This window comes from Carcharhinus amblyrhynchos, unplaced genomic scaffold (assembly GCF_965287045.1).
Source record: "Carcharhinus amblyrhynchos unplaced genomic scaffold, sCarAmb.v2.hapA scaffold_37, whole genome shotgun sequence".
NCBI classification, from domain to species: Eukaryota; Metazoa; Chordata; class Chondrichthyes; order Carcharhiniformes; family Carcharhinidae; genus Carcharhinus; species Carcharhinus amblyrhynchos.
In genome coordinates, this window is record NW_027649778.1 from 8,728,276 (window position 1) to 8,739,294 (window position 11,019).

The following is an 11,019-nucleotide window of genomic DNA, read 5'->3' on the forward strand; positions in this document are numbered from 1 at the left end:
TATTACTACTTTTCCATCCCTTACTGACCCTTACAAACCCATTGAGACCAGAAAAATGTTCAACTTCGTTGTGACATTAAAAAGTGTTGGATTGAAAGGGGTTAACTAAGGGTGTTTGTTCAGTGACTGTAATTAATGTCAGTCTCTGGGGATCCCGATTGTGTCACTGGAGGGTTTCCCTCATCCATTAAGAAGCTCCTGTCAATGTGTTATCCCGTAGTCATCGTCAGTGTAAACAACAGAGATCAGTGGCTCCAGAGAGAGGGAGAGGAGAAATCCAAATCTCCAATCCAAATTGAGAACAATAGGTGAGAATGTTCTAACAATGGATGAGAATCTGAGGATGATCAACTGGAATGTCACAGCAATGGACAGAAGCCTTTCCGATGTGTTTAACCTGATAACTTCAGATTCTCGCTGGATAACGTTCGCTGATCGGATCAAATTTACACTGAAGGTGATTCAATTCATTTACTATCCCATCTTGGCTATTGTTGGTGTCCCTGGTAAGCCCGATTATTAAATCTGTAAACCCTGTTTAAATGTATTACTGTTCTTGCCATTTACTCTGTCCCTCTTGCTGTTGTGTTCCTGTTGAATCTCTGAATCAAGTTATTAATCCCATAAACCACTGGCTGCACTCACAGTATTCTTGACTATTTGCTTTCTCCTTTTTAATTCCTGGCAGTACACTGTACCCAAATATGATGTCTGTAATCTGTGCTCCATTGCATCACTTTCCTTTTCACTTAAGAATTGGAAATATAGAAATGGAACCCCTTCCCCATCCATTGACTCCATTCCTACATCTGACCAAATCTGAGGCATGAACCAGAGTGAGTGGAATCTCCTTTATCCCCTTTGACACTGAGTACATTGCTGAGTCCAAATCCCATCCGTCCCCAATCCTGGACACCATCACCTCCAGAATATCATCCTCTGGATCAACCCATCTGTAGTATAAACCCCCATCTGGGTATTTGTTAAATCCAAAGTCAACAGATCCGACACTTTGGAGAAAAATTTAAACTAGTTTGGCAGGGAGGTGGGAATTAACTGAAGGGGGGAACTAAAGAGTAGGGTCAGTTAGACTCAGAGGAAGAACAGGCAGGGTATGGTTACTGATCAAAGGGTGTCTGGTGGACTGAAGTGCATTTGTTTCAGTGCGAGAAGTGTAACAGATAAGGCAGATGAACTTAGAGCTTGGATTAATACTTGGAACTACGATGTTGTTGCCATTACAGAGACTTGGTTAATGGAAGGACAGGATTGATAGTTCAATGTTCCAAGATACAGATGTTTTAGGTGGGGTAGAGAGGGATGTAGAAGGGGGCGTTGCACTACTGTTTAAAGAGAGTATCACAGTTGTACTACGGGAGGACACCTCGGAGGCAATATAGGTAAAGCTCAAGAATACGAATGATATAGTCACAATGAGATTGAGGGTTATAGATAGGTCTGTAGGTTGGTAGGTGATGTGATCGGCGCAACTTGTGGGCCGAAGGGCCTGTTTGTGCTGTAGTGTTCTATGTTCTATGTTCTATGTTCTATGTTGGAGGTTTACTGTAGACCTCCCAACAGCCAGCGGGAGATAGAGAAACAGATATGTAGGCAAATTTTGGCAAGATGTAAAAGTAACAGGGTTGTTATGGTGGGTAATTTTAACTTCCCCTATATTGATTAGGACTCACTTAGTGCCGGGGTGTGGATGGGGTAGAGTTTGTTAAGGAGCGTTCAGGGAAGCTTTTTGAAACAATATGTAAATAGTTCAACTAGGGAAAGGACCACACTGGACCCGGTACTGGGGAGTGAGCCTGGCCACGTGGTTGATGTTTCAGTAGGGGAGCAGTTCAGGAACAGTGACCACAATTCAGTAATCTTAAAGGTACTGATGGATAAAGATAGATGTAGTCCTCAGGTGAAGGTGCTAAATTGAGGGAAGGTTAATTACAACAATATTAGGCAGGAACTGAAGAATGTAGATTGGGGGCAGATGTTTGAGGACACATCAGCGTCTGGCATGTGGGGGGCTCTCAAGTGTAAGTTGATAGGAATTCAGAACTGGCATGTTCCAGTAAGGATGAAGGATGAACGTGGCACACTTCGGGAACCCTGAATAACGAGAGATATTGTGAACTGAGTCAAAAGAAAAAGGGATCATTTGTCAAACCTAGGAACATTTAAAACAAATGAGGAATGCAAGGAAAATAGAAAGAAATTTAAATATGGAGTCAGAAGGGCTAAAAGGGGACACAAAAAGTTATTGGCCAGCAGGATTAGGGAAAATCCTAAGGTTTTTCATACATATATAAGCAGTAAGAGGGTAGCCAGGGAGGGGGTTGACCCACTCAAGAAGAGGGGAGGGAATTTATTCATGGAGCAAGAAAAAATGGGCGAGGTATTAAATGATTACTTTGCATCAGTATTCACCAGAGAAGGACGATGATGGCATATCAAGTACTCATCCAGGTACTTTTTAAAGAATGTGAGGCATCCCACCTCCACCACCTTCCCAGGCAGCGCATTCCAGACCATCACCACCATCTGAGTTAAAAAGATTTTTCCTCAAATCCCCCCTAAACCTTCCACCCCTCACTTTTAACTTGTGTCCACTCATAACTGACTAAGGGGAACAGTTGCTCCCTATCCACCCTGTACATGCCCCTCATAATCTTGTACACCTCAATCAAGTCACCCCTCAGTCTTAACATTAATATTCTCACCCCTGATCAAATCCCTCCATGGCATTACCCCTTTGGATACCCATCTCTTTCTCCATTTTCCAAAATTTTACTGCTTGTAACTCTATTCGAAACTCTTTTCCAATTCTATATTTCTACCTACCTTTTTGCATTAATAATGGATGCACTAATGTTGTGAATAACTCAGCACTTGCCCACACGGAGCACTTATCCTATCTAGGTCCATCCTCCATGGATCTAGATCCATGGACAAGAGCAAATGTCAGAATGTGATTTGAATGAGCCATTGCAACCAATGTCTGAATTTTAATATTCACCTTCTTATGTTTGAACACCTCATATTGCCCCAGCATTCCAATTTGTCACACTCCCTTTTCAGATAATTCTTCAATGTTAAATATTTGTCCAATTTCCTGCCAAAGGTTAATTTTCTTTCACTCTGTATCTCTTCCTGACTTTGAAGTTAGGCTCTGTCTAGTCACTGACATCAGCGTGATAAAGCTCAGGAAAAAATGAAATTCTGCGGGTTCCCTTTCTGGCGTCTCCTGTGTGTTGGACAGGGAGGGGGCGGGGGGGAGGTGGGGGTGTTTCAGCAGTTCTGACACATGTCTGTGAAACGTGATCTGTGTCCATCCACTGAACGCCCGCGTTAGTCGCTCTCAACTCAACATGTGTTCAACAAAATGAGGAGACCCTCCTGTGTCATTGGAGGGAGTGCAGAGGAGGTTTACTAGGCTGATACCGGAGTTGAGGGGGTTGAGCTATGAGGAGAGGCTGAATAAACTGGGCTTGTACTCGTTAGAGTTTAGAAGAATGAGAGGAGATCTCATTGAGACGTATAAGATGATGAATGGGATGGATAGGATAGAGGTGGAAAGACTCTTCCCGCTCAAAAAAGACAATAGGACTAGGGGGCACAGCCTCAAGATAAAAGGGGGGCGGTTTAGAACGGAGTTGAGGAGGAACTTCTTCACTCAAAGGGTGGTGAATCTCTGGAATTCTCTGCCCGTTGAAGTGGTGGAGGCTGCCTCGCTAAATATTTTTAAGACGCGGGTTGATGGGTTTTTGATAGGAGAGGGGATTAAGGGTTATGGGGAGAGGGCGGGAAAGTGGAACTGAGCAGCGACAGATCAGCCATGATCTTATTGAATGGCGGGGCAGGCTCGAAGGGCTGGATGGCCTACTCCTGCTCCTATTTCTTATGTTCTTATGTTCTTATGTCATTCAAAACATCCCACGCGTCTAACTCGCTGAGGGCCTTGTGACTTCCTTCTGTCTTTGGAGAGTTTGTAGGGGTATTGTGGATGGGTTTCTGGAGGTTGTGCTGTGAGCTGCTGTACATATTCAGGGAGGACACAGGCTTCTTTTTTCAACTATGGGGACTGTAGTTACAGTGCGTCAGGGTCTGTGACATGACCAACAATTGGAAGAGAGGCGGCAGAGAGGGGAAGCTCTGCAAGGAGGGAGAAAGAGGACAACTCTGCCTGACCCAGCCCATGTTTTAAGAACAAAGTGATCTTATCACTGTATGAATAATCCAGAGAGAAAGGGTAATACTCTCGGATTTAGCTTCAAATTCCATCATGGCAGCTGGCAGAAGTTCAATTCTGTAAGAGACACAATCTGGAATTTAAAATCTAATAATGACCATGACACTACTGTCAATTGTTGCAAAAACCCATCTGGTTCACTCTGTCGTTGGGGAAGGACAGCTGTCATTCTTGCCTGATCTGGACTACATGTAACTCCAGAACTGCAGCAATGAGATAGAACATAGAACATAGAACATTACAACGCAGAACAGGCCCTTCGGCCCACGATGTTGCGCCGACCAGTTAAAAAAAAACAACAACAATGACCCACTAACCTAAACCAATCCCTTTTCGTCCATAAACCTGTCCACAGACCTCTTAAACGCCCCCAAACTAGGCGCATTTACAACTGCAGCAGGCAGGGCATTCCAATCCCTCACCACCCTCTGGGTAAAGAACCTACCCCTGACATCTGTCCTATAACTACCCCCCCTTAGTTTAAAGCCATGCCCCCTCGTGCTAGATTTTTCCATCAGAGGAAAAAGGCTATCACTATCCACCCTATCTAAACCTCTAATCATCTTATATGTTTCAATAAGATCCCCTCTTAGCCGCCTTCTTTCCAGCGAAAACAACCCCAAATCCCTCAGCCTCTCCTCATAGGATCTCCCCTCCATACCAGGCAACATCCTGGTAAACCTCCTCTGCACCCTCTCCAAAGCCTCCACATCCTTCCTGTAATGTGGGGACCAGAACTGCACACAATACTCCAAGTGCGGCCGCACCAGAGTTGTGTACAGTTGCAACATAACGCTACGACTCCTAAATTCAATCCCCCTACCAATAAACGCCAAGACACTGTATGCCTTCTTAACAACCTTATCTACTTGATTCCCAACTTTCAGGGATCTATGTACACATACACCTAGATCCCTCTGCTCCTCCACACTATTCAAAGTCTTCCCGTTAGCCCTATACTCAACACATCTGTTATTCCTACCAAAGTGAATTACCTCACATTTCTCTGCATTAAACTCCATCCGCCACCTCTCGGCCCAGCTCTGCAACCTGTCTAAGTCTTCCTGCAAACTATGACACCCTTCCTCACTATCTACCACACCTCCGACTTTGGTGTCATCAGCAAATTTACTGATCCACCCAACTATACCCTCATCCAGATCATTAATAAAAATCACAAACAGCAGTGGCCCCAACACAGATCCCTGAGGCACGCCACTTGTAACCGAACTCCATGATGAATATTTACCGTCAACCACTACCCTCTGTCTCCTATCCGCTAGCCAATTCCTAATCCAGTTCCCTAGATCACCCCCAATCCCATACATCTGCATTTTGTGCAGAAGCCTACCATGGTGAACCTTATCAAACGCCTTACTAAAATCCATATACACCACGTCCACTGCCTTACCCCCATCCACCTCTTTGGTCACTTTCTCAAAAAACTCAATAAGGTTAGTAAGGCACGACCTACCCGCCACAAAACCATGCTGACTATCTCCAATCAACTCATTACTCTCCAAATAACTATAAATCCTATCCCTAATAATTTTTTCCAAAACCTTGCCCACAACAGAAGTGAGACTCACCGGTCTATAATTCCCGGGGAAGTCTCTGTTCCCCTTCTTAAACAATGGGACAACATTCGCTAACCTCCAATCATCTGGTACTATACCAGAGGCCAACGACGACCTGAAGATCAGAGCCAGAGGCTCTGCAATCACTTCTCTTGCCTCCCAGAGAATCCTGGGGTAAATCCCATCCGGACCAGGGGACTTATCTATTTTCAGACCCTCCAGAATATCCAGCACATCCTCCTTATCAACTGTAACACTGTCAATTCTACTCCCCTGCAACCCAGTGTCCTCCTCAGCTATATCCATGTCCCCCTGCGTGAACACCGAAGAGAAATATTGGTTCAATGCTTCACCAATCTCCTCCGGTTCCACACATAACTTCCCTCTGCCGTCTATAACTGGCCCTAACCTTGCCCTAACCAACCTTCTGTTCTTGACATACCTATAGAACGCCTTAGGATTCTCCTTAACCCTATCAGCCAAAGTCTTCTCATGTCCTCTTTTAGCCCTCCTTAGCTCGCTCTTCAACTCCCTCCTAGCCAATCTAAAGCTCTCTAGTGCACTATCCGAGTGCTCACATCTCATCCGAACATAAGCCTCCTTTTTCTTTTTAACCAACGAATCAACTTTTTTTGTGCACCACGGTTCCCTAGCCTTACCAATTCCACCTTGCCTGACAGGGACATACCTATCACAGACTCGCAGTAGCTGCTCCTTGAAAAAACTCCACATTTCGGACGTTCCCAATCCCTGTAATCTCCTAGTCCAACCTATGTTTCCTAATTCTCCCCTAATAGCCTCATAATTACCCTTCCCCCAGCTAAAACCACTGGCCCGAGGTTCATGCCTATCCCAGATAGGCAGATTGACTCTGAATTCAGATTGACTCTGAAATGGCCCAGAAAGCTATTGAGTTGTATCAAAGCACTAAAAAGTCTCAAAGCTATAAAACAGAATGCAACAGCCAGCATTGATCTACGCACCAGAAAGAACGTTGGCAAATCCAGCCCTGTTGAACCTGTAAATTCCTCCTTAATAACATCTGGGAGGTTGTGCTGAAAGTCAAGCTGTCTCACAGCCTAATCAAGCAAAAGCCTGACATACTCACAGAATTATATTTTACAGAAAATCTCTGAGTCACCGCCATTAGCATCCCTGGGTGTATATTGTCCCACCAGCAGGACAGACCCAGCAGGTGGTGTACAGTCAGGAGGGAGTTGTCCCAGGGAACTCCGGGATTGACACTGGACCCATGAAGTCTCATTGCACCAGGTCAAACATGAACGAGGAAACCTCCTGATGATTAGCACTGTGCTGTTAGGGAGCCAGTTCCAGGATTGCTATTGGACATCAGTCTGTCCATGTGGTGTAGGTACACCCATGGTGATGTTAGGGAGACAGTTCCAAGATTGCTATTGGACATCAATCTCTCTATGTGGTGTTACTTGGGAGGGTGCTCCGGGATTCCTTTGGATATCAATCTGTACAGGTAGTGTAGGTACATCCACAGTGCTCTTAGGGAGAGAGTACCAGGATTGTTATTGAACATCAGTCTGTAAAGGTGATGTATGTACACCCACAATGATGTCAGAGAGGGACTGTTCCAAGATTGTTATTGGACATTCATCTGTGCAGATGGTGTAGGTGCACCCACAATGAGGTTAGAGAGAGACAGTTCCAAGATTATTATTGGACATCAGTCTGCACAGGTGATGTAGGTCCATCCAGAGTGCTGTTAGGCAGAAAGTTCCAGGACTGGTACTCGACATCAGCCTGTACAGGTGATGTAGATACATTCACAGTGCTGTTAGAGACAGAATTCCAGGATTGTTATTGGACATCAGCCTGTCCATGCTGTGTAGGTACATTAAGAAGTGTCACAACACTAGGTTAAAGTCCAACAGGTTTATTTGGTAACGTGAGCTTTTGGAGCGCTGTCTCTTTGTCACTCACCTGAAGAAGGAGTGACACTCCAAAAGCTTGTGCGACCAAATAAACCTGTTGGACTTTAACTTGGTGTTGTGAGACATCTTGCTGTGCTTATCCCAGTCCAATACCGGCATCTCCACATCGTGTAGGTACATCCACAGTGCTGTTAAGGAGAGGGTTCCAGGATTGTTTTTAGACAGCAGTCTGTTCATGTGGTGTAGCTACACCCACAATGAGGTTAAAGAGAGAGAGTTCCAGGATTGTTACTGGACATCAGTCTGTACAGGTGGTATAACTACACTCCAGTGTCCTGTTAGGGACAGAATTCAAGAACTGTTATTGGATAGCAGTCATTCTATGTGGTGTAGGTACATCCACAGTGCTGATAGGGAGAGAGTTCCAGGATTTTGACACCTGTTTTCTGACACCCATACAGATGTTTCCAGAGAATGATCTAACTTCAAACTGCAGGACTTCAGACAAAAGTCTATTTTCTGACAGATGCCAGTCTCCAATCTTTGGAGGAAGAAGGAGTTCCTTCTCTCTGCAGCTCCCATGCAGCAACAAAGCTTGTTCCCCTCTGTGAGTCTAGCTCTGCCCAGTCACATGACTTTTCCTGTCAATCAATCTAATCACGATCCACTCTGAAAAGGCCCATGGAAAAATCTAAGATAACAGATCTGCATTAGCCCAGATAAAAAACAAACATTCCAGCAATTAGGACCAATCATGCTTTTGTGGCATCAACATGTAGGCTGTGAGTCACGGATGAAGTGGCACCGATACTTAGAACTGACTGCTTAAAAAAAACCTACACAAGAAACATGACACAAATACATTTCTTAAAGGCAGAAATTCGTCACACTGTTTTCATGGTTGTGTTTTCATGTATGTCTATGTGTGTGCATGCATGCATTAATATCCTTGTGTGTAGTGTTTGAATATGGATCAGCATGTCTGTTTCTGTGTTTTTTGTATGTCATTCTGTGTTGTTTCTGTGTCTTTATGAGATTTTGTGTGTGTTTGTGAGTGTGTGCACGCCTGCGATCTATTTGACTTTGTCAACACTAACTCAGTCAATCTGATAACCACTTGCCCAGCCTGATGTATAATTTTATTATTTATTTCCCTTCCTTGCAGTGAACTTAATCACAGTTGTTACCCTGAAATGCAAAGACTGCGGACTGTCCAAATGTGTCACTTGCTACCTGGTGTCTATGTCAGTGGTGGATCTACTGGTTATTATCTTCGACCTGATATTCAGACACATTCCCATGGTTTATCCGGAACAGTTTAATTTCCTGTGGTCTCTTCCTATATGTAATATCCATGCCGTCCTGCTTTATGCAGCCACTGACTGTTCCATCTGGTTCACAGTCACCTTCACCTTTGATCGATTTGTGGCCATTTGCTGCCCCAAGCTGAAAAGTAAATATTGCAACGAGAAAACTGCAGCTGTGGTTCTGGGAACAGTGAGCGCAGTGTCCTGTTTAAAGAACATTTTCTGGTATTTTATGCTAACAGAGGACTATTGGCGGGTGAACATCCCCTGGTTTTGTGATTACACGGATGATGCTATGGATTCTCTGGTCTGGACAATATTTGCGATCCTCCATAACATTCTAAACCCATTCATCCCATTTGTCCTGATTCTGCTGCTCAATATTTTCACTGTCCAACACATTGTAGTGAGCAGCAGAGCCCACAGGAGACTCCGGGCTCACAGCAGTGGAGAGAATCCCAGAGACCCAGAGATGGAGAGTCGGAGGAAATCCATCATTTTACTCTTTGTTATCTCAGCCAATTTCATCCTGTTATGGTCAATGCTATTGGTTTATTCTGTTTGGAGTCGAATATATTATTTGGGGTATCAGTCTGTAAAGATCCATGATTATGTTATGGAATTGGGCTTCATACTGCAGCTCTTTAGTTGCTGCACAAACACTGCAATTTATGCCGTGACACAGACTCAGTTCAGACAGCAGTTGAAGAATGTGCTGAAGTATTCCTTTACTCCTATTATTCAATTCATTAAAAGATGAGGAACTGAATCATGGGTAATATAAACAAATTTTAAAATTATTTATTTTATATAACAAATGGGGGAGCTCACTAGGCCAAACTCAGCTCAAATTTGCAGAATCTATTGCTCAATATCAAAAACCCTTACAATGATTTGTCAGACATGAAACCACCTTACGCCTGTGGCTTCTCATTGGCCAGCCTGCCTGTCACTAATGGTATTGCCTCAAAATGATTGGACAGGAAATCCCACCTCATAGATCTGCCCTTCCATTGGCTGGCTACACACTGAGTTCATGATTGAGATCCCTCACACAGTGTATACAGAAATACCCAACTCTGCACAGTGAATCACTGTCATCATTCACTGTATCTGTTCCCCAGAAAGACAGAGACAGTGAGAGTCTGTAGAGAGAAAGTGCCTCTATCTGAGAGGGTACTTGCTTGTGTATATGTGTGTGCCATGATTGATTTTGTATGCATGAGTGGGTGACCATTTCACTCTGTTGTTCCGCTTCTTGATTGGTGTGGTGAACTGGTAAGATAGGTGGAGTGGAGCAAAATGAATTTGTGGCCAGTTTCTCATCTTCCCCAATCTGACTGGCCCAGTTCTGCTGGTGAAATCAGCTTTGTGCGCAAAAAGGGCGCGAAACCAATTTAAATATTCATGACATGCTTACCATGCAATTAGTGAGTCCCAGACATTATTATCCAGGCTCAGTTGCATTTACCTTAATTGCACTTAAGGCGAGATGATGACCTGGTGGTATTATCGCTAGACTGTTAATCCAGAAACTCAGCCAATGTTCTGGGGACCTGAGTTCGAATCCAGCCACAACAGGTGGCGAAATTTGAATTCAGTAAAAAAAAATCTGGAGTTCAGAATCTACTGATGATCAGGAAACCACTGTCGATTGTCGGAAAAAAACACTTTATTCGTTGATGTGCATTTAGGGAAGGAAATCTGCCATCCTTACCCAGCCTGGCCTACATGTGACTCCAGAGCCACAGCAATGTAGTTGACTCTCAACCGGCCTCAGGCAACTAGGGATGGGCAATAAATGCTGGCCAGCCAGTGACATCCATGTCCCATGAATGAATAACAATAATGGCTTTACCACTCACCACCCTGATTGACGGGCTGGGAAGATCGCATCTCTTGTGATTCAACAAAAGTGGCATGCTGCCCAGAAACTTGTCACTCACTGGCACTGTGACCTTTGTTTCAGGAATCAGCCC

General features: G+C 44.3%; 1 protein-coding gene across 1 annotated transcript; it reads left to right on the forward strand.

The window, feature by feature from the left end:
* The first annotated feature begins 325 nt into the window (after positions 1 to 325).
* LOC145362149 (putative G-protein coupled receptor 139) lies at positions 326 to 9,800 on the forward strand. Its single transcript, XM_080218203.1, has 2 exons — positions 326 to 506; positions 8,899 to 9,800. Exons 1-2 carry the CDS (start codon positions 326 to 328, stop codon positions 9,798 to 9,800), a joined length of 1,083 nt encoding a protein of 360 aa, XP_080074329.1.
* The last annotated feature ends 1,219 nt before the right edge of the window (positions 9,801 to 11,019 follow it).

What these genes read in the sequence shown, in the direction of transcription:
- LOC145362149 (XM_080218203.1), top strand. Translation starts at nt 326, where the DNA reads ATGGATGAGAATCTGAGGATGATCAACTGGAATGTCACAGCAATGGAC. An exon ending in GGCTATTGTTGGTGTCCCTG is followed by an intron (nt 507 to 8,898) that starts GTAAGCCCGATT and finishes CCTTCCTTGCAG; the next exon opens with TGAACTTAATCACAGTTGTT.